This window comes from Botrytis fragariae (genome assembly GCF_013461495.1).
Source record: "Botrytis fragariae strain BVB16 chromosome Unknown tig00000255, whole genome shotgun sequence".
Lineage (NCBI taxonomy): Eukaryota > Fungi > Ascomycota > Leotiomycetes > Helotiales > Sclerotiniaceae > Botrytis > Botrytis fragariae.
Window position 1 is genome coordinate 227,654 of NW_023501004.1, and position 22,997 is coordinate 250,650.

The 22,997-nt window shown below is 42.9% G+C and overlaps 8 protein-coding genes across 8 annotated transcripts; 3 read left to right on the plus strand and 5 right to left on the minus strand.

The window, feature by feature from the left end:
* Positions 1-189: 189 nt before the first annotated feature.
* Bfra_011849 (putative udp-n-acetylglucosamine pyrophosphorylase protein) lies at positions 190-1,916 on the minus strand (the record flags this gene model as incomplete). Its single annotated transcript, XM_037342175.1, has 2 exons — positions 190-386; positions 447-1,916. 2 exons carry the CDS (start codon positions 1,914-1,916, stop codon positions 312-314), a joined length of 1,545 nt encoding a protein of 514 aa, XP_037187833.1. The 3' UTR covers positions 190-311.
* A 527-nt stretch (positions 1,917-2,443) lies between these two features.
* On the plus strand, positions 2,444-3,733 carry Bfra_011850 (putative mismatch-specific thymine-dna glycosylate protein; the record flags this gene model as incomplete). Its single annotated transcript, XM_037342176.1, has 1 exon — positions 2,444-3,733. One exon carries the CDS (start codon positions 2,444-2,446, stop codon positions 3,731-3,733), a length of 1,290 nt encoding a protein of 429 aa, XP_037187834.1.
* A 265-nt stretch (positions 3,734-3,998) lies between these two features.
* Positions 3,999-5,255, minus strand: Bfra_011851 (putative reticulon-4-interacting protein mitochondrial precursor protein; the record flags this gene model as incomplete). Its single annotated transcript, XM_037342177.1, has 4 exons — positions 3,999-4,340; positions 4,389-4,591; positions 4,664-4,886; positions 4,959-5,255. 4 exons carry the CDS (start codon positions 5,253-5,255, stop codon positions 3,999-4,001), a joined length of 1,065 nt encoding a protein of 354 aa, XP_037187835.1.
* Positions 5,256-5,834: 579 nt separating this feature from the next.
* Positions 5,835-9,024, plus strand: Bfra_011852 (putative importin 11 protein; the record flags this gene model as incomplete). Its single annotated transcript, XM_037342178.1, has 2 exons — positions 5,835-5,999; positions 6,055-9,024. 2 exons carry the CDS (start codon positions 5,835-5,837, stop codon positions 9,022-9,024), a joined length of 3,135 nt encoding a protein of 1,044 aa, XP_037187836.1.
* Positions 9,025-10,445: 1,421 nt separating this feature from the next.
* Bfra_011853 (uncharacterized protein) lies at positions 10,446-12,883 on the minus strand (the record flags this gene model as incomplete). Its single annotated transcript, XM_037342179.1, has 5 exons — positions 10,446-10,926; positions 10,980-11,648; positions 11,700-11,920; positions 12,559-12,583; positions 12,645-12,883. 5 exons carry the CDS (start codon positions 12,881-12,883, stop codon positions 10,446-10,448), a joined length of 1,635 nt encoding a protein of 544 aa, XP_037187837.1.
* A 1,381-nt stretch (positions 12,884-14,264) lies between these two features.
* Bfra_011854 (putative adenine phosphoribosyltransferase protein) lies at positions 14,265-15,404 on the minus strand (the record flags this gene model as incomplete). The annotated part of the gene is made up of 2 exons (XM_037342180.1): positions 14,265-14,778; positions 14,888-15,404. The coding sequence occupies 2 exons, from the start codon at positions 15,402-15,404 to the stop codon at positions 14,639-14,641; spliced, it is 657 nt and encodes a 218-aa protein (XP_037187838.1). The 3' UTR covers positions 14,265-14,638.
* A 6,161-nt stretch (positions 15,405-21,565) lies between these two features.
* Bfra_011855 (uncharacterized protein) lies at positions 21,566-21,944 on the minus strand (the record flags this gene model as incomplete). Its single annotated transcript, XM_037342181.1, has 2 exons — positions 21,566-21,745; positions 21,789-21,944. The coding sequence occupies 2 exons, from the start codon at positions 21,942-21,944 to the stop codon at positions 21,566-21,568; spliced, it is 336 nt and encodes a 111-aa protein (XP_037187839.1).
* Positions 21,945-22,539: 595 nt separating this feature from the next.
* Bfra_011856 (uncharacterized protein) lies at positions 22,540-22,913 on the plus strand (the record flags this gene model as incomplete). Its single annotated transcript, XM_037342182.1, has 2 exons — positions 22,540-22,548; positions 22,626-22,913. The coding sequence occupies 2 exons, from the start codon at positions 22,540-22,542 to the stop codon at positions 22,911-22,913; spliced, it is 297 nt and encodes a 98-aa protein (XP_037187840.1).
* Positions 22,914-22,997: the final 84 nt, after the last annotated feature.

The window sequence follows — 22,997 nt, forward strand, 5'->3', positions numbered from 1 at the left end:
TAGTTCAGCAATGGAGGCTTAGGATACACACTAGAAGTATTTCTTTGTTCTAAAAGTCTTAGCTGATTCTCACCTCAGGGGCTGAGATCGCAGATTCAATGTTCTCCTCGGATATGGATATGGGAAGTATTGGACAGTCACCAAAATCACGGTAGATATTCTGGTGTTATTGATATGTTGTATTGGTACTTTTAGTTATCCACTTCGCTTCGAAATGTCTCGCTTGTATTGAATGATAATATTGCTATCAGAGCTTATAGCCAAACCAAAAAGTTCCTAAATTGTTCATCTGCTTGTCCTTTTTAAGTTACTTATGACAGCTCCTTCTCCAAAACAGCTGGGGCAGTGATGGTCTGTCCCTTCAACTTCTCCAATCCTTCTCCACCCTATAAACATGTTAGCCTTATTGAATCGAGCGGCATGGGACAAAAGAATGGTTGACTTACGTAACTGATCAATGGAGAAATTTCGATACCATCGTCGGTATTTTCACCGACAACAGTAGCACCTGCAGCTTGTACCCATCGCTTTCCTTGATCCATAATATGTTTCTTACTAGTATCTGGATCATCTTCACCAGTACCTCTCGCGTTCTTCAGTGGTGAGAACTCATCCTCACGTTTGACTTCCATACACGCGAACTTGTTAAGCTCCAACATTGGGAAAACATCGAAAACAAATTGCTCAAGCTTGATACCGTTTGGCTTCTCAGGTTTGACAGTTGTACCTTTCTCAGTATCCACATAAGGAATCTTCTTTCTTGCAACATGGTGAGGTAACTTGTGTGCCCATTGAGGGATCGATTCAATGAATCGGAAAGAGTAATAGTGGTTAACGATGTTTGCTGCTCTGAACTTCAAGACATCTGGTTGCTTGGCATCTTTAGCTTCAGCAGTCTCCTTGTCGATTTCAGAATATTCAACAACATCTGGCTTGCCATTCTTGAGAAGAATCAGACCAACAGATTCGGTAGCATCTCTCTTTCGCACAACCTTTGTAGCAATGTCCACATCTTTAGAAGCTGAAAATCCAATGAATACTGGATCTGCTACCTTGACGAGACAGTTGTCTACGCAGTAAGCGTGAATGTGTTGGATACCCCGGTTTGTCATGTCAGACATGACATTTGATGTGACGATGGCTTGGTAGATACCACCGTTTCCATCTGGTGCAACAGCAACCCTACCCTTACTCTCCAAAAGAATTTTGCCATCATTCGAAATGCAAGGGAGAACACCCTGTTCGAAGATAATAACATTCTCCTTTTCCAAACCAAAGTATTTATTTTCCTCAAAGTAGTCTGCGGTAGGTCCTCGAGTTGGTCCACTGGTCATCACATACCACGGAACGATCACCTTTTTATCCGCTGCATAACCAGCCTTCTTATGTGCCAATCTCTGAACTCTGCGAATACGTTCTGCCTGTATTTGGAAAAGGGATTTTTCGGAAGGTAGACCAATATTGAAGCAACCCTTTGGAGCTGAACTTCCTAAACGGGTTCCTTGGCCACCAGCCATAAGTACCACTGCAACCTTGTTTTCAGCGATCAAATCCAAACCCGTCTCATACCACTTCTCAATATCTTCAGCCTTTGAATCGAGGATACTGGCAGTCGCAGATTCAGGGAGTGGCTCGAGACCCGTTTCTTTGTCGGCATCTTGGGTTTTGGGTGGGTTGAGAGCTGCATCGGTGATTTTGTTGATATATTCAGGATCGAAATTGGAAAGCTGTTCATAGAGAGCAGCTTTCTCTGCAACTTCGAGGGTATCGTAAAATGCAAAAACTTGGTCTTGCTTTGCTTTGGTGTACTTCTCCCTAAGCTGTTCAAGCTCGGTGGAGCTGGGCTCTTTAGGAGGGGCAGCTTGTGTCTTGCCTCCAATGTGCAATGTATCGAGTACTTTCTGAACGGATTCCATGATTTCGTATTAGATAAAGAATGGTATAGTGATAGGTAAGAGATGAAGGATATGGAAATTGAGAAATTCAAGAATCAAATAAATCAGGGGAAATGGAATTTATATAACTTTTTGTTTCTATGTGTCTTATTGAGGGAAGGCACCGCACAGCCCAGCCCCACCATTCACTCACCGTCATACACAAATAAGTAAATAATGAGGGTCGCTAGAACAACTTACCATTCTATTTATATTAATTGGGTATCGTTTCTTTTCTTTCTTCTGTATATGACACAACGCATTTGGAGCTTTCTTCATGCATTGTCAGTATGTTAAGGATATTAAAAAGCAATGCATGCAATAGTTATGAGTATCTTCGTGTTACTTCTATTTCTATCGCAATTATGGTAATAACTGTTCTGGAGAATTCGTCGTATCGACAGACGTCATTGCTATCCCCTACTTGAATTGCTGACCCGGCAGATTTATCTTGTACATCTGTTCAAATACTCATCAAAACCCCGACATCATATCCATTGCCCAACAACATGGGTAAACATGTGAACTCAAAATACTTCAAGAAGGAAGAGGTAGAAGCAGATGCTGCACCTAACGTAACGGCACCAAGCTTTCGAGGCAAATTGGATCTCTGCTCATTTACATACTCTCCAAATCAACCTCCACGCCCTCGCCGACAGAGTCCCCGAATGACTTCACGGAATCTTCTGTCAAAATCATCAACCTCACAATCATCTCTTTCTCCTCTGAAGCAGGAATTCTATACCGACGCTCCCGATGTCACAGCAGGCTCTCAATCAGAATTCGAAAGCAACCGGTTGGAAGCTTGGAATTGCAAATCGCCCGAGCAAGGAACGCATGAACACAGGAATCATAAATGTGGAAAGTCATATAATGAAGCTGGACGGAATTCCTCTGAAGGAATGAGTGAACAGCACGATCGCCTTATTAAAACGGAGCTGCGTGGCGATTGTACGCCCTCCCCTATGACTTCGCCTATACCAACAAGTGTTCGAAAGAGGCAATCACCTGCAATGTGTCCCGTCGAAGTTTCTAAGTATGCAAATGCAACCCCTTCTCCTCTAAAACGCAGGCTCGAGCCACTTTCCGCTTCACCAGCAAGCAAACCCTCTCCGCCCAAAAAGCGCCGTTCCCGCGCTGGCGGAGGCTACAAACCTCCATCTCACTACGCGCATCTCTCGTTTCTCCCCGACGTCATAGCGCCTAATCTACTGTGTCTTTTTGTAGGTCTTAATCCAGGTTTATTGACCGCTCAACTTGGCCACGCCTATGCACATCCTTCTAATCGTTTTTGGAAACTACTCTATTCATCAGGTTGTACCACTCGACTTTTGAAGGCGGAGGATGATGTAAAACTACCAGAATTATATTCTTTGGGAAATACAAATATTGTGGAAAGACCGACAAGAAATGGAGGGGAGTTGTCGAAAAAAGAAATGGACGAGGGAGTGAGTTTGTTGGAAGAGAAGATTAGAGTTTCTAGACCGGAGGCTGTGGCATTGGTTGGGAAGAGTATTTGGGAGAGTGTGTGGAGAGTCAAGAAGGGGAAGGCTATGGCGAAGGATGAGTTCAGATATGGATGGCAATCAGAAGAAGAGAATTTGGGAGTTACAAAGGGTGAAGGTTCATGGGGAGGAGCTAGGCTTTTTGTGGCATCTAGTACATCTGGACTAGCAGCATCATTGTCGCCTGCGGAGAAGGAGAAGATATGGAGAGAATTGGGGTCCTGGATTAAGCAAAGAAGAAAAGAAAGAGATGGCTTGAATGAAGTGAAAGAAGAGGTAGAAGACTGTGGCTGAGTTATCCACTTCAAATGTATATTCATATGATTGAATTTTCCTTATAAAATTTGGATATCTCAACTATATCAAAAATAGAGTGTATTCAGTTATCATGCTAGACATTTTCAAGTTATACATTCTGAGTCTGGACGACTAACAGAATTTATGAATGCGATTCATATCAATAAGGACCAAAGATTGGATCCAATTCCTGAACTGACAGTTATATTATTAGGGTCAATTGGTATATCATTAACGCATAATTCACAACCATTCCCACGCATCACAATATCTCCAACACAACTTTTCCTCTAACCCTTGCACTCTCAATAATCTCAATAGCTCTCTTCCATCCCTCGGTCTCCTCATTCAACGCATCCTTGATCACCTCCTGAATCTCAATCTTCACATCTCCTCTCTCAGCTAACGCGACTATCTTTTCCAGGTACTCGGATTTTGTATGAAGAGATATCACGGCATAACGAGGACCCCATATGAAACCGGATATGTAACGCCAGATTTGGATGGGGGTTTTGAAGAATGTTACGGGTCCGCCGAGACCTTTCACGTCGGTTTTGTCGCCGACGATGGTTGTGTAGGCGCCGTGGGGGTGGAGAAGAGTTTGCTGTGTGGGTGTTAGGTATTAGGGAATGGGAGGGGTAGGAGGACGCACGTAAGATGGTATGAGGTCTGTTCCTCCCACACAATCTATTAGTAGATCATATTCTGTTGAAGTATTCTTGCTCTTGATTAATGTCTGAAGAACTGGTTCGGAGGTGTAATCTATTATTTCATCTGCTCCTAGACTTTTGACATACTCGATATTTTTAGAGGAGCAGATGGCTGTGACGTGACAGTCGTATAGATTTTTGGCCACTTATAGATGCGTTAATATCATTTCACAACATATCCACCAAAAAAATTAATATTGATTGAAGAAATACTCACATTGAACGGCCCATGAACCGCAACCTCCTGACGCTCCTCGTACAATTACTTTTCTCTGTGAATCACTCCTAGCTGCGGGAAGCCAATCCAAAGCCGCAAACATGGTTAATGCAACGAGAGGGATCGATGCAGCGGCTTCATGAGATAGACAATTAGGCATTTTGACCACTGGATCTGAAGCTGGATTAACAGCAATGTATTGACTGAAAGTTCCTTGACCGAACTATTCCTATCAGTAATACATCTTAATTGTCTCCCAAGTCCCCCGAGACTATGAGCAGATGAACAAACATACAACTTGAAACAACAACCCAAAGACTTCATCCCCAATAGACCAATTCCCTTTCACCTGATCTCCAATGGCTACAATGGTGCCGGAGAAATCACGACCCATGCCTTTGGAGCCAGAGACCACGGATACTATGCCTGCACGCCATAATTGTGTATCAACGGGATTTATAGACGCAAAATGGACTTTTATTAGAAGAGTTTTCGGAGTTTGGAGTGATGAGATATCTTGTTCCTCAATGGTAAGAGGGCCCGCAAGGGTACTGAAGCGTAGAGCTTTGTAGGTTGAAGGAAGAGGTGTCATGGTTGGAAATTATGAAGACACTGATACGTGATTCAAATTTTGTTGATGTTGCCAGGGCGTCACAATCGTTTCATTTCCTTTCATGGTCTTGGACAAAATGTAACCATTCGATACCCTAGATATTCATGTATAATATCGTCATAAGCAATGGGAGATGAGGGGAACTCGTATTGGGGTCTAAAAGATGTCCTAGGATGATGTGGGTGCCAAATCCGAACCTCCAAAAACGGAGCACATCTTGGATGATTTTGATACAAACACATGAGACGATTGACAATAAGTCAAGATGAAACTTGAATATCAATTTCGTACAATCATTGCTTCACGTTGAGAATAATAACATCTCATGTTTGGTGAATCCTGGTGGAGCATTGACACTGACGAGGCTGAAGTGAACTGTTCACTCAAAAAAAGAAGCTCGAACAAAAAGTTAACCTTACGGTGTGTGTGATAGAGACCCTCAAGAAAAACAGCTCGTGGTGGGGCGCAGTTTCAATAATACACCACAACTTTCTTTCGTCTCTTGAAGATCATTGCATTCTTTGACATCTTGTGAAAGTTTAAATCCTTTCATTCAATATGGCGTTTGCGATCGAAGTTCCTGGAGAGGCAGCTCCTCTAAATCCTCAACAGGTATATCTAGCCTTGCAGTCGGCAGGGTCCTCTCAACAGCTAGCTATCCAAACTGGGACACAACAACTAGAAGCTTGGAAGACACAGAGAGGATACTACACTTTACTGCAGGTATTTTCTCCATGAATGTCGGGACTTGGGCACCCCAACTAACACTTTTGCTTAGGCAGTATATCTCGATAAGTCCCTACCCTCCGAAGTAAGATATCTAGCGGTCATACAATTGAAAAATGGTATCGATAAATATTGGCGAAAGACAGCCCCAAATGCTATTACTGCGGAAGAGAAAGAGAACATTCGATCACATCTGCTAGAGAGTGGATTTGAAGAGTCCGATCCTCAACTTGCTTTACAAAATGCCTTGGTGATTTCGAAAGTAGTCCGAGTGGATTATCCTATGGACTGGCCGGATGTTCTTACGAATTTGATTAGTATGCTGCGAACTGCAAACGAAACAAACCAACTTCATCTACAAAGAGGAATGTTGATATTACTACAGATTGTGAAAGAGTTGGCTACCGCCCGATTGAGGAGATCTCAAACGAGCTTACAATCAGTCACGCCAGAGATGGTATTCTTGCTGAGCGGCATTTATACACAAAAGGTTTCACAATGGCTTGGTTTCTTAACTGAGAACTCTTCGGGTGATCAAGGGGGTGCTATAAATGCTATGGAAAACAGTCTGATTGCGATCAAGATCCTTCGACGACTTCTTATTGTGGGTTATGAATTTCCAAATCATGATAAAGATGTTCAACAAATATGGCAACAATCGCAACAACAGTTTGGTCAGCTCCTCACAATAGTAAATGAAGAATCTACAGTTTTGGCATCACCTGCTAAGGAACTAGCTGAGAAGCACCTCGTACAATTTGCAAAACTACATGTCCAAATGTCAAATACACATCCTGCTGCGTTCGCACTCTTGCCCAATTCTATAGATTTGGTAAGAGGATATTGGGGATTTGTTTCTAAATTTGGAGATTCTTATGGATCAGCAACACAGGATTTCAGTGCCAAAGCTTTGGCAACTGATGATGGATCAAAACAAGATAGACCGATCATGGAAAAATTATGTCTAAAAGGTCTGACCCTCTTGCGCGCTTGTATGAAGATGGTATTTAGTCCAACACAATCCTTCAAATATCGAACTCCCGAGGTCAAAGAAGAACAGCGACAAGCTGTAGCATTCCTCAAATCGCAATTGCTTTCTGAACAGCTAATAGCCGAAATGGCAAGTGTTATCGTTACTAAATTCTTCGTCTTTCGTCAAGTTGATTTAGAAGCTTGGGAAGAAGATGAGGATGAATGGGAGATACGTGAAGAAGGTGGTGGAGATACTTGGGAATTTGAAGTTCGACCTTGTGCGGAAAAGCTATTCATGGACCTCGTCATCAACTTCAAAGATCTTCTAGTGGCACCACTGTTACAATACTTCCAATCGGTTACAGGTAGTAATGGGCAATCTGTTGTCACCAAGGATGCTGTGTATACTGCCATGGGATTATCTGCTGCTGTTATACATCAAAGCTTTGACTTCGATACCTTCCTTACTTCAACTTTAGTTAATGATGTTCAACAAACCGGTCAAAGCTGGAAGGTACTTCGTCGACGAATTGCCATTCTACTTGGTCAATGGATTCCTGTCAGAATATCACAAGCTAATAGACCATTGGTATATCAAATCTTTCAACATCTACTTAAATCAGAAGATGAAACCAATGATCATGTCGTTCGCATTACTGCAGCTCGTCAATTTAAGGCGATTGTCGATGATTTCGAATTTCACGTTGAACCCTTTCTACCATATGCTCCTGATATTCTTGGTCGCACTATGGCTTTAATTCAAGAGGTTGAGAATACGGAAACAAAATTGGTAATATTGGAAACAATTAGAATGATTGCTATCAGGTTAGAAACTCATATCTCTCCATATGCAGATCAAATTGTTTCTATTTTACCAGGTCTTTGGGAAGCTTCTGGCGAAGAACATCTTCTCAAACAGGCCATATTAACAATCATGTCTACTCTTGTATCTTGTATGCAAGGTCAATCGGAACGATACCACTCGCTAATCTTACCTCTAATTCAACGCGCTGTGGAACCGGGTTCAGAAATGCAAGTCTACCTTATGGAAGAAGCTCTTGACTTGTGGGCACAAATTCTCGCTCAGTCATCATCACCTGCATCTCCCGAGGTTCTAGCCCTCATCGATTGCGCATTTCCTCTACTCGAACTGGGTTCTGATAATCTTCGAGTCATTCTTGGTATCGTGAATGAATATATTCTATTAGCGCCAGAAGCTATGCTGGGCGATGCGAATCGACTTCGGATTGTCTCGTACATGACCAGTTTGTTGGGAGTCACCAAACGCGATCTCGCCGGCCTTGTTACAACAACCGTCGAGGATTTAATTCGTGCTGCTGAAAAGTTAGGAGGTTCGAATGGTGTTACACAAATCACAAAAGATCTCCACGAATCTGGGTATACGGAAAAGATCTTCTCGGGACTTCGCGATGCTTGGGAAGCTCATCAAACTACTGGTCCCGAGCGTAAATATCCTAAATTAGATGACGTAGTTGAGACAGATTACTTTACCATTCTGGCTCGCATTGCACTAGCAGATCCGACGGTCTTCGCTAATCTCCTCATGAGCATCGACAATAATCTTGAAAATATTTGGAAATGGTTAAGTGAGGAATGGTTCCGTCATTTCGACAGTATGGCCAATATCGATAGACAAAAATTGAGTTGTTTGGCTCTGACGCGTCTTTTGGAATTGCCAAGTCCAATGACGCAAATCATTCTTTCGAAACTTCAAGATTTCTTTGCGATGTGGACGAGTGTTATTAGTGAGATGATGGCGGGAAGAGATGATATTGGAGGAGATAATTTGATATGGGGAGAACAACAAGTATTTGAGGGTGAGACTCAGGAAGATAAGAGGAAGAGGGAATGGAACATGGTGGATCCGGTTCATAGAGTTAATGCGTGGGAATTTGTAAAGGTGAGGTTGGGGGAGGTGGTGAGGGTTTGTGGGGGAGAAGAAGTTTTCGAGAGGGAATTTGCGAGTAATGTTGATAGAGATGTATTGGAAGGATGGGGGAAGTTGGGAGAGAAGAGGGAGTTTGATTAGATGATTTGAGGAGTAGGTTGAGGTTGGGGGAGATGAGAGATGAGAGATGAGAGAAGAGCTTAAATTTAGGATTATAGATGACAGATGAGAGATCAGAAATTATAAGGACTGATGTATGTATGTATGTATGTATGTATATATGTGATTCCGAAGTAGCAAATTAAAAACATAACATGTACATGCATCAAGAGACAAGCGTTACACTCTCCTCCCCTGAAATGATGAGTTTGACATTTAACATGAGATACCCACCTACCTAACATACGCAACATTACCAAAATAAGCGAAGTGGTATAGGATTTTTCGGTTACGATTTTATGATATTGTGTATATGTGTCTTGTAAAATTCTCTGATTTGAATGTGATTCTTATTGTTTTTAGGTATATAGATATATAGAGAGAGGTATAATGGTATATAGATAGGTATAACAAAGTAGAACTCGGGGAACATATAGATAATTGCAATTGTAAATGTCATTGTAATGGCATTTGTTTATTTAATTGTTTATTTAATTACTCATTCTTCCATTCCTCCATCTGCCCAACTCGTCAACCAATTACTCAAATACCCAATCACTCAAATACCCAATCAACGATTTCATCCAGCTTCTCTTTTCTTTTCTTCCCTTCCTTCCCTTCCTTCCTTCCTTTCCTGCATTGCCACGCCCACGCCCACGCCCACGCGTATTTCTATTTCTATTTCTATTTCCATAATTCTTCTCCGATTCGATTCTCCGCTCCTCTCCTGTTCTTCTTCCCTCCACTCCTTCCTCTGCCTCTTCTTCAAAACGACTTCTTCAAAACAACTTCTCTAATTCCCAATCTTTGGTTCCCACGCGTGATTCCATCATTCCATCATTCATTTCGTCATCGTGTATTAATCTAAACTAATCTGATCTAATCTAAGTAAGTAAGTAAGTAAGTAGTATCTCGAAGCGAGAACCGAGAAACAAAAAACGAGAATTTTCTTTTCAAAAAAGAGACACGACGCAACGCAATGCAATGCAATACAACGCAATGCAATTCGAGGAGGGTATGTAAATTAAAGAAGCAAAAATAAACAACAAAACAAGGTAAACAATCCAACCAACCAACACCCTGCTCAAACACCATAACACGAAAATGCATTCATTCATTCATTCATTCATTCATTCATAATCAAATCCAACATCTTCTCCCCTCTCCTCCCCTATTCTCCCCTATTCTCCTACACCCCTACCCCCACCCCTAATGAAACTCCAACCTCACAATACTAAACAGCATATTCTGCAACACATGCACCATAACCACCACGCCCGTCGGCAACAACTCCGGCCAGGCCGCCAAATCTCTCTTCCCCTCGGCCGTCACATTGATTTTCCATCCCCACCACAGAATCCTCCTCGTGACCCAGCCCGCTACAATTTCGCAGCCCCAAGTTACTATCGACGCGTAGAACGTGAGGCGGAAATCGTATTGGGGGGTGCGTTCAATGGAGGAGCACCAGAAGAAGGAAGATGATGAGGGATGTGAGGCATGGAAGGGAAGAATTTGTAGGTGATGGAAGAGAGGGTTTGGTTTGATGGTGGAGAGATTGGAGTGTCGAAAGCGAAGTAAGGATACACGTCTTTATTGGCACCGTAGTGCAGAACCAAGATACTTCCGAGGAAAGTAAGCATTGAGACGTTTTCGCTCAAGCCGCGGAGGAAGATGTTTCGGGTGCAGAATTTCTGATATGCGGTATATGATTGACCACTCAAACCGAGAAGTGTGAGGAGCGAATGAAAGGGTGCCGAGATTGTGAGTGGGGCGAGGAGAATCAAGAATGAAGAGGACATTACTTGGAGGTAGATGAATTGTTGTGGTGATCGAAGACGAGCATATAAAGCGCGGACGTAAGTTTGGTAGGTGAGAGCGAAGTAACTTGTAGAACATGTCAGTAATCTTTGAAGAAAAATACGAACTAGAAATCTTACAGTTTAAAAATCCAACCAAGGGGGTAACTGCCTACTCTTTCTCCCTCGTTACCCCCCAAAATCCACCCGCATAATCCATCCAATAGATGAACCGTCACAACCCAGCTATAAACATATACGAGCGTTTCAACCGTACTATGTGGTAATGTTCGCAAATATATCTCTGCATAAGTTTCTCCCAAAAGGTAAGTCAATATAGCTATTAGTAGTGCCGAACAAAACCACATAAATCTCACAAAACTTGCTGGCAGCCAACGTTTCCTCAACATACGTTGAGCATCTCTGGATCGATAAATATCATCTGATGCTAACGCCACCTCTAGAGAAGCATTGGGATCAAAAGTACTTTGACTTCGAATAATATTTGCTCTTCGTGGTCGATCTCTTGCATTTATGGTATCGGTATCACCTGTCCACCATGAAGAAGTAAAAAGACGTTGAGTTTCCGAAAGAGGATTGCGTAAACCGAGATGTCGTTCATGATTAAGGAGGATAGCAAATGCAACTAATAATGGCATTGCCATGGCGAAGAATGTCCAGCATATCCACGCTGTATTATGTGATGTAATATATCGAAGTTCGGGAATACAATAAAAAGGTATCGGGGCTGCTATTGACATTGCGGCAATGATAGAGACTGTTAGGGGAAAACCAAGACTTTTAGGCCACCTAGTATGTGTTAGTGTATGTACCGATCAGATCCAAGAAGCTCAAATATACCAATTCAGCGAATAAATATTGAAGACTTTCGTAATCCACATTAATGCCGTTATATTATAGAAACCATAATACACGAATAGAAAGAACCAAAAGTTAATTTCAACTCTAGCTTCTCCGTGACCTGGTATCTTGTGTCCAAGGATGGCCAATGGTGAATCGACCGTGTTGTCGTCATCTGGAAATTCGTATTGTGGAAATGGTAGCGCACACCATGCAACAGCCTAACGTTCTCGAACGGTTAGTGAAAGCTCTTTAGTGTATGTGTACATCCGCAAATTTTCAAGAGACAAACAAAGAAAACATGAAAGCTCTTCTGCATAACATTGAATGACGCTCCGCTGGCCCTCCGGGGGCCACTGCCGTGGAGGCCGACTAGCATATCATAAGAAAATTCTCGAGCGCAGCGAGCTATGGGGGTCTGGGGCTAGCCCCCATCATCATCAACCCAATAGAAACACTGACGTGGGTGCAAAATAGTAGAATGCGGGATAACAAAAGGCATAGAGGCTTTGACATTGAATTCCCACCCATTATATCATCGTGTTTCTTTACTCACCCAAGCCACTACAGCGAAGGTAGAATATTAGAAGATGGGGTATCAGGAACTGTTAGAACATTGGTCTAGAAGCATTGCCTCATCCACCCAATCTTGCGCCCATCATGATCCCCTCAGAAACCAAGCATTTATGTGCCTCACTTCACTCCACAAGCCATCTACCCCCTTCTATTTCTACCGCAGAGACATCCGCATCCCCGTCTCTAAACCCAAAAAACCAAAGAAACCCCTTCCATTTCACTCACCAAAACACTCGGCGCCCCAACCAAAACCCCCCACCTCCACCACCACCTCTCCACACACCCCGCCACACTCCTCTGCTTCGGCTCTATCCACGTATCCCTAAACTCTCCTCCCCATTTCCTTACTCTCCCTCTCCACCCATACACCCCCCCTCCTCCTCCTCATCCCCATCACAGTAATATCCATCCACTCCTCCCTCATCCCCCTCATCTCTCCCTCCAAACGCGCCGCCGAAGCCATCGATAGAAAAGCCCAAGAGAGACTTCCTGCGCGTGCGCCCATTCGTGGTATACGCATTTGGCACTGCGCGGAAGCGACCCAGCAGGGGAGACGATTCGGTTTGGAAGCGGTCGCGTCCTTGGTCGAAGGTGAAGAAGGAAGGCATTTATTTCTTTCTTTCTTGCGGGTTATTCCATGAGATGGGTAAGGGTATCAGTATCGGATGGATTGGAAAGGAAGGAAAGTCGGTATATCGATACACGAATTCGAACCTCCTGTATGCAAGAGTGGATTGACGAAGTTTGTATCGGTGTGCTGTGTGTATATGTATGTATGTATGTATAGCGTGAGAAGTTATAATTGTGACTGTAATCGTAACTGTATATTGTATTATTGAATCCTCGTCCAACTTTCGTATGCGATAGGAAAGAAACAATAGAAACAAACAAACAAACAATACAAACCAAGCCAAAAAACGAAGCAGAGAAGCTGATGTGTGCGCAAAGAAAAGTTCTCGAGGTTGGAAATTTATGTATGTGTATATATGTATGTATGTATGTATGTATGTATATATGTATATACCCTTGATCTTAGATACAAATCGCAAATTGCAGACAGAACGCGGAATAACCTTGCGATATGGAGAGAAATATTTTCTCACGGTCGTAACGTAACCTTAATTAACAGATAGAGTGAATGGACTCCGTCAAGTTACTCTCCCACTCCTCTCTCCATGCTCTCTCTCCCTTCTCTCTCTCCCTTCTCTCTCTCCCTTCTCACCGAAAGAAAGAAATTATTTCAACAAGGCTGGCGCCGCAGCCGGGGTGGATTATTCATTGGATTTGTTTATTTACCAAGCGTACTGTCTCTGGCCAATCAAAATCGCACCAGGATTAAGAGCATGTAGGGAAATTCTTAGTGTGAAGTTTATTTGGATTGGATTTCCTTATCGGTGAGAGCTTGCGTGATGGATGGATTGATTTGATTGATGGATGGCTTGAGCTTGACTTGATCAGTTTCCGAGTGACTTGGGTGTAGACTACTTTGCACTTGCACTAGACAAATGAAGGGAAAAAAAGTGGGATTTTGGAGGGGTGGGTGAACCGTGAGAGATTTGTGAAGTGGGATGAGGCCTGGTGATATGATGTGATTATATGATTTTTTTGGATTTTGGTGAGAGAGAATGGATTTGGGGGAAGGTTGGGAAGTTGGGATGCGATGGATGGGGTGAGTGAGTTGTGTGTGTTGCGTGTGTGTGTGTGTTGTCTTGTGGGCTATATAAGATTACGTTTTTCGATGGATGGGATCATGTTGTATGGATATACTAGGTGGCAGAGAAGGAGTGACGGCGTCAGAGAAGGAGTGACGGCGTCAGAAGAAAGGAAAGGAATAAGAACAGGAAGAGATGACCCTTCTTTGATTCATAGGTATGGCTTTGATGTCATCTGGAAATGTATACATGTATACATGTGAATATATAGAATGGTAGATACTCGTGAATGATATATATGATATTGTATGGTAAGGTAAGATAGATGAGTTTTGTATTGGATTTTGCCATATTTCTGTTCTGTTCCCATTCATCCATCCATCCATCCGTCCGTCCCAAAATCCAAACTATTATCCAAATCGACGTCAAGATACTTTTGGATCCAAAGTCAATATCCCTATTCTTATTGTCGCTGAATACTCTCCGCTGAATGAGTATCAAACCCAAGATAAAGATACCTGGCACTCTTATGCAAAAGCCCTCCCTTTCGTCATGAAACCAATTCCCCCCTTCTGGTTAACCTCCTCGTGCAATCAATCCCCCTCATCATGTATAATGCAATGCGGTCTATGTGATGAATATACCTGGTACCCTCCACCAACGCCCAACAACATGTTTTGTGACTTTTGATTCCCACTCCCTGATGACTATTTAATCGCGTAATAATGTTGCGACGGGAGCGGAAAGTTTGTCACGTCCTTTCAAGAAATCCAATTCCAAAATAAACAAATATCCCATGCAATGTCCACCGAGTTGTTGGACAAGTTTTCCGGCAGCTTGGGCACTTCCTCCTAGAATGAAATATTAGTATATGTGTTCGTATTCACATTCGTCAAGACCAGCCATTCCACAAGTCTGCGTAAATTCCCATGGGTGATTGATCGATCGGATAAATCTTACCAGTAGCAATGATATCATCTACAACCAAAACCGATTGTCCTGGTTTGATGGCATCCTTCTGAATTTGGAAATAATCCTGACCATACTCCTTCTCGAAGCTTGCCTCTTCCGTTGGACCCGGCAACTTTCCTCTCTTTCTGACGGGAGCAAATCCCGCACCTAATCTCAAAGCCAGCGAGGGACCAAACAAGAATCCTCGAGCATCCAAACCCACAACCACATCTGGTTTCTTTCCTCCATTCACCAACAAGACTTGCAATTCGAGAGCGCGAATTAAAGATTCGTGAAGATCGTGGTTGGCGAAGAGCGGCAAGATGTCGACGAAATCGATGCCCGGGATGGGAAAGTCGGGGAAGTTTCGCAGGGCCTTGCGTAATTTTAAGGTGACGCTGGAGAGTTCGGTGGAACGGGTGGTGGACTCGGACTCTCGTCTCTGGGAGGCATCTTGGACTTCTTCAGTAGGATGGGAGGTTGGAAGTGGTTGATTTGACTCTGGGGATTGTGGGGAAGTCGACATGGTGAAGAGAGAAGAGAGAAAGCAAAAAAAGGGAAAAGGAAAAAAGAGGATGGTACGTGATGTATTTTGGTTGGGTATAATATAATAATACGGACCTAGGTACCAAGCAAGAAATTTGATTAACTCGAAAGGAAAAAAAAATCAAAAAAATCTTTAATAGGAATATGCGAAAAATGCGAAATGCGGCGACCCTCGGGAAACTACTGGTTAGATTGATTTTTGGAGGGGTAAGGTTGTGTGTGTGCACTAATCACATAATACGACTAGGTACGGGAAGGACTAGGGCATCTTGTGCAGGGACTAGGAAACTTTTCATGCAAAAGATGGTGAAGTGATAGGTGATGGATGGCTGATGGATGGCTGATGGATGGGTGAGTGATGGGTGAGTGATGGGTGAGCGATGGGTGAGTGATGGGTGAGTGATCGATGAATGATAGGTGATAGACGTACATCCATCTTCCAAATCCAATGCAATGCGGTAAAAGATGACTTGGTTGTTGGGTGGTGATTCTGAATCATGTTTGTATACATGCTAGGCGAGCTAGGTTTGTTACATACCGTATATTATGTATGTAGGTATATGTATGTGTATATGTGTATGTGTGTGTGTGTGTATGCATGCTGACTGCAAAGTTATCTAGTCTGCTTGCTGCATTGATGAAGCGGTGGACGTTTTGATATTGATATTCATACCGATATTGGACTAGAGGAGAGGAAGTTCAATATAAATGAGGCATAGTTGAGTGAGAAGATGAACCGATACTAGATACTTAGACAATACTAGGTAAGAATAAGTTACCAGCTATTCTCGTCTTACTTTGTCTAGACTTGTATACTTCGATGATCAAGTACAATAGATTGAATAGAGGAAGGTTGGTCATAGGAAAACATAGGACTCGAAAGTTACAAGCTTCTTGGTCTAATTAGCTTGCGTGCAATACATACATACTACCTATTGTTACTACCATCATACTTGAACGCTTCTTCTTTCTTTTCTGTCCTCTCCTCTCCTTTCCTCTCACCAACAGAGCGAAGCGAAGAAGCCTCCACGGCAGTGGCCAAGCGGAGCGTCATGCATGTATATATGTAGTATATATATATATATTCTATTCAAATGTGAAGAGTAAATACTGTAACGATATACTACATGCTGTATCTTTACTTGTCTTCGCAGTGGGTATGAGTATTAGTTTATCATATTTAAAACATAACATTCAGGTTATACATAAAAGTAGATGTTTGATTTTAAGATGACAATAGCTAGGTAGTGATGGGATTACTTTGAACAGGTCAATCAATCGTATGTATTTATCCATTCATTCATTCATTGCTCATCCACTGCTAACAATTAACATCTATATCGAACTCCCTCACAAATGATTTTTTTTAATGATGGAGGGGTAATTTTCCCATGTTAGCTCAAGGTTCAAAGTGGATTAAGGTCCATTCGAGCTATCAAATTAAAGTCCGTTGGCTACCTGACTAGTCATTGATATATTATTAACTTTGACTTTGACTTTGACTTTGACTTTGACTTTGACAGCGCACCCCCCTTTCCTTTTCATCCAGCCTACATCTACTTCCCAGTATTTACCTGCGTCGGTAACCTTACTCTATTTATATTTACGAATAAAAGTGTCATACGAAGTGATAAGTAAGTAGACCGTTGAACTGAAATCACAACAAACCTTTCCCCACGCTTTCATTTGACATGATGTGTTACCCAGTGTCACAACCTCCTTTGTCCATTTCGTATGCATCTCCATCGAGATCTGTTGGGATTTGATATTTATCCCCTTCTATTCCGATAGATGGATATCAAGTTAGAGACATCACATAACCCAGGCATTCCAACCATATTCGGTCTGACTCGAATCACTCGATAGAAGAGACACTTGTGCCTTTTGCCTATTTCTATCATCGAATCTATACCTAGCTAGGTAGCTAATGGCTATGTCAATATATTCGGACCTATCATTCATTGAATCATTCATATATGTTACCTCTCTAACCTTATCAAGATTTCTTGAGCCGCTTAATTCATAATCTTCCCTAGGTAGATATGTAAGATATCATTCATCCATCCATCCATCACCTTTTTTTCTCTCGTTTCCACAAGTCTCCAAGAAAATGAGTGTGTTTGTATTGGGGAGCGACTGGGTGCAGAGCAGAGGAATGTGTTGGTATTGGGTCTCCATCACCAACAAAAACTTGATGAGGTGATGTTAATACCCAATCATAAACCCCAAGGAAGGAACTGGATGCACTTCGTCTTGAGGTGGTGCAACCATACCTCAGCACCCCCCCCCGTTGTGGCTGAACGGGAAGAAAACATATACTAAATAATAAGTTGTGGATATCTTCACATGTTTTGATGATCAACCTTGAAGGGGAGAGAGGAGGTCATTTAAAATCACTTCGATATGGAACTACCTCTCTATGGCAACATCGTTGCTAACCAAAAACACGACAAGGTAAGATTACATTATCACTAGTAGCATTTGACACAATCTTTCAGTCTTTCAACCTTCACGTTACCTACCGCTATATTATGTGTTCATTCTTCCCTTCATCTTGTGCTGTCGTTGTTAGACCCCCGCATAAATCACAACTTATAATACAGAGAAACGAATATGTGTCGTGAAGTACTTAGTCCAGCAAACGTCTGTATGTCAAATCATCTCCATCCATGCCATGCTATCCACGTCAGGAAAAGAGTGACGACGTACTATCCATGGGTTTCCACAACACCACATGTTAAAGCGCGACATAGTCCGGAGGGGGAGTTTGTACCATTCTAGGCTTATCGATAAGATATTCCTCTATCTTTCTTGACCGCTCCTATTACGCACTTCACTAGAAGACTCGATTCATAACGGTTAGCATGTTGTGAGCATGTTATCCGGAAGAACACGAACGACTCTCGGAACGAGGGGTACCTTACCTTGAATGAGAAAATTATTTTCACCGGAAAAGGTAACGATGAGTCTAGATTTGAAGAACCACACTTTCTTCGGACTCTCAATCGGTCTTTCTTTTCTTTTTCTTTTTCTTTTCCTTTCCTTTCCTTTAGAAGTTAGGATCCACGTGTCTGTCTGTCTGTCTGTCTGTTCTTGAGTATGAAGGTTTCCGAAATCCAACACAATTATAGATACAATTCAACCATAGAACAAACCCTGTCCCCCACCCATTACGCAGTGTCTCGTTTCTTCGGCAAGTCGGGTAATCACTAATTACGAATACTTCCACATATTATCCTCTCGATTTCTATATATAGATATAGACCGACAATGTATGAGAACTCTGGGACGCTCGTAAGACTCGAGACACGAAGATGAATGGACTTTGGAAACCCAAATTCGGACCTTGACACAACGGGTCAGTCAGCCAGTAGGTAACCTAAATTTACAAACCAGTCCAATCACATGCACAAATCAACATCACACAACACCGAACGCGGCAAACGCGAAGGAGATACCTACCTAGGTACTGGAACGTTGAAAATATGAAGCGTCGAACAGCGGTGCAGACGAGACGAGACTCGATGCCTTACATACATACATACGAGTAGTACAGTACCTGCAGAAGTGACCACGCTAGCCCTTCATCTCCATAATCATGTACCGTTATTGGCCTGAAGATGTTGAGTCCACCATCTGGTATGGTTGTAGCCAATACCTACCTATCTACCTACCTATCCATCTACTTTCTTGCAGTACGCAGACGGAGAGGTGCATTGCTCGAGTGGGCAGTATTCCGAGTGGTTCGATAGTCCTGGCGGTGTGAGGATCTTGTTTAACCAGTGAGTGTGGTCAATTTCCTTGGGTATGAAAGATCATTTGAGTTTGGCGATATTTATTTGGTGCATACACGTTAAGATGGAGATGGAGATGGAGATGGAAATAGAAATGGAGATGGGTGATGAATTTTTGATTTTGAAAATCGAGATTAGTGGCTCTACCTTTCATTCGTATTCAGTTTTCACTATCTTTTCGTTTTATTCAAGTATTTCTTCTGAATAGGGTGAATTATCACATTGTTAATAAGTCTTCTTCTTTTTCTGCGGAAAAGGGATACTGAATTGTCTACTTTTGCGGAAGCGGGATAGACCATATTACTTGGTGAATATCTTTCGGCAGTTGACTCCAATCAAGTATCTATCCAGATGCCATGTACCTAGATAGCTAGCTATCACCATAAACATCTGATTAAAATAACATCCAACGTAGTGATATGTACCAATGACGGAAATCAAAATTTGGTATCAGAATATGATATACCCGGTGAAATGCATTTAGTTGGGAATGTAGCGACCGGTAGGTAGTTCAAGTTCTATAAAACTTGGTGAATAAGAGGAGTTCTTCAATAAATATGTTAAATCTACTGGCTGCATGGTATGCATTCATAATTCGCAGTCATAGATGAAGGAAAAAGAAGCGAGGTAGTAGGTCTAGCCATATATTCATTTATTCATTCATTCATTAGCCGTGTATTGATATGGTCTTAAAATATCTGGTTTGTTGTATTTAAAAACAAAACTGGCTAGTAAGGAAGTAAGTGAGTAAGTAAGTATCTCCTTTCGCTCATGCCAATTCCTGCTTAACTTAACGTTTCTGCATTTGTGTGGAATCATAATGACTGATATATACAAGATACTTATTCTCCCACGAACCTACTCGAGATGAAACGTCTAGCTGGTGAGTCTTAGTAGTGGGGATACATGGAATTGTAGTTCTTGGTATGATATGATATGATATGATATGAGATTGCTCATACGACTGTATTCTGTTGCGAGGTCCCAAGAAGTACCGAGTACCTATATACCATAAAAACACAGTACACCCAGAAATCCAGCTCACTTCTAATGATTAGTCCCAGAAATACTGTGACATTTGAGGCGAGGATGTGAGAGATGGGTTCGTTCTGGAGGTACTAGTCGTTTGTATATTATCCGAGAGGATAACTTCCTCTGGGGGTGAGTGAGCCTGGGGGTGAAGAAAAATGAATAAAAGTGATATGGAAAGAGGAGTGTGGGAGATGGCATGGGTTTAGATGGGGATGAGATGGTATGTGGAGAAGAGAATGGGGGATGGAGAATGGGAAGGGAATAGATGGATGAGCGCGGGATAAGGATGGTTTTGGGTTGGGGTGGTGGTTTGTAAGGTTTCGGGGAGGGGGGTTTAGGAAGGGGATTTAGGGATTGAGTAGATTGAGATTGAGTAGTGATTTTGTTGGAGGTTGGAGGGTTCGAGGGTTGGAGGATGAATTCTGGGGGCTCAGGAGTAATGTGCACGAATTTTTATGGATGAGAGAAGTGCACAGGAGTCGGGAGATATGTTGAGATAGATTACGTATTGTCGAGTGGAAGATCTGGGGGGGTTGGAGGCTGTTTTCTTGGTTGACTGGCTGATTTATTTACTGTAAACATCTTCCTATTTTACAACTAGTTCTTGAGATTTGCTCAATATTCATCGTTAAATCTAAATACATCATGCTCATACATAGGAATACGCAATCCATCAGCGTCTAGTATACAAATGAAAGCCAGAAAGTACATAGATAGCAGAAGTCAGACCCAACGATTCCCAAGCCCGCCCTCAAAGCGAATTATCCTTTTCACATCAATTGGTCTTGCATTCGTCTGTTTAATATCGAAGATATCAAACAGACGAATCTACTGTGTGTAAGATGACATTTGCATCTCTATCTCTTTCTCTTCCTTGACCCTTTTCTCCTCTGGAATAGAATAGAATGAAAATCTCTGCCTCTGAAACGACTGGAGCTTCAACAGGTTCTCCTGGCGTGGGGAGCTCTACTAACTTTCCCCGGTGGCCATCTCAAATGACAGGAGTCGAAGCTCTACTTAAGATCAGTAGAAAGACGAACCGACTACAAACATATTTCCCGGAATATTTGCCGTGGTAGGTGCTTCTTTTTGAAAAGCTGGATTGGGAAAAGTAGTTATCGTGTGCGCGGTGAATTTATTGCCGAGAAGGTCGGGAAAGATGACTTGGAGATTGAATTGGATTGGTTATTTAAGATTTTGAATTAAGCTGCGAGGAAGTAATGATGGTCAAGCCGGGGTCAACACAGGCAATTGATCGCAAGTGAAGTAGCTTAGATCGGCGAATCTGCTGTGATGAGAAAGAGGTAGAGTGCGGTCAAGGATCAGAAGAGGCCTGTGGTGTGAACAGCAGAGCACTTTTCATCCCAGGCCTCGTCAAGGTCAGGTGGAGGTCAGTCTTCATTGCCGTAGTCATCGCGGTCCAAAGAAACACCGCACTCCTCATTTTCATCAGATCGCTCGTCCATTCGGAGCATATAGGGCCTAGCGCTTGGAGCTTATCGTTCCCTGCAGGTCGTATTTGCCATTCTCCTCAGTACTTCATCTCTCCCCTCTTGTTTCACCAGAGGCATCTTCCCCAGCTGTAATCTCCCCTCCTGCCACTCTCTCTGGACTGATGAAAGAGACGAGGTTCTTTCCCTCTTATTGTGGGCTGTAGATTGAGAGGGAATGAAATGCGAGACGGAGTAATCCATCGATTCAGAACGATTCATAGAGACCCAGCAATATAGCCTGGTGCAGACCCACAGGCCCTGGGGAGCCGCCAACATTGATTCTGTCGGCGGTTCTCCTCAGGGTACCCGCTGGAACCGCACCGCAACACAAAAGTTGCTGTTTGATACAGCATGTTCTAAAGACATTGAAGAGGATAATTAGGAGCATATCAGCTCTCATGGAAGAACGCGAGTTCGTGAGGTTCCTACCAAAGAATAGGTACAGTACGGCGCTAAATGATCATCAAACGAAGAGCATAATATCGGACGATGTCCACCATAGCATCTTGTTTGTCACCCAGCAGAGTCCCGACACTGAAAACTGGAAAGCGGCCGGACAATATCCGCCTGGGCACTTTCAACACCTCTCCCCAAGGGTGCTTATGTCCCTAAGGAACGTTGCTTTGTGTGGTTTTTGAGCAGCCCGGAGAATCGGCAATAGACTTGGCGACCGCAGAGTGTTTGACGACAAGTCCGTGTCGTATCTCTGAACTTGTCACGATTGGTGAAGATCATGATTTGAGTTTCATGAAAAATTGAAAGGCAATTGAGGTAGCAGTTTTTCGCAGCTGCAATCATGAAGAAAGTGAGTTGACTGCATTTAGAATCCGAGGAACAGCATGTTGCTGTTGTTGGCGCAAATGGACTAGGATCGAATGGCAGACAGAACACAACGACATTTCTGAGGGAGCAAACGACACAGACGAACTAGAATCGAATGGCAGACAGGGCAGCACCAGTCCTGCGAGAGCAGTCGACGAGGTGTCTGCGATCCCTAGAAGATCACATGAAGGCGTTGGGAAACTCGGTGGACGGAGGCACAGTCGCCGCCAGTCCTGCGAGAGCAGGTCGACGAGGCTCACGATTTTGCTTCATTGCTTCGCTATATCACCCCTCATCGCCGTCGACGAAATGCTTGTACGCGTTATCCACGCTATGTTGGAAGCTTGATGAAGGCGTTAGGAACCTGGACGAATTGAAAAAAAAAAGCGGCCACCAGCTCTGCGAGAGCTGTCGCGAGGTGAATTTGACCAC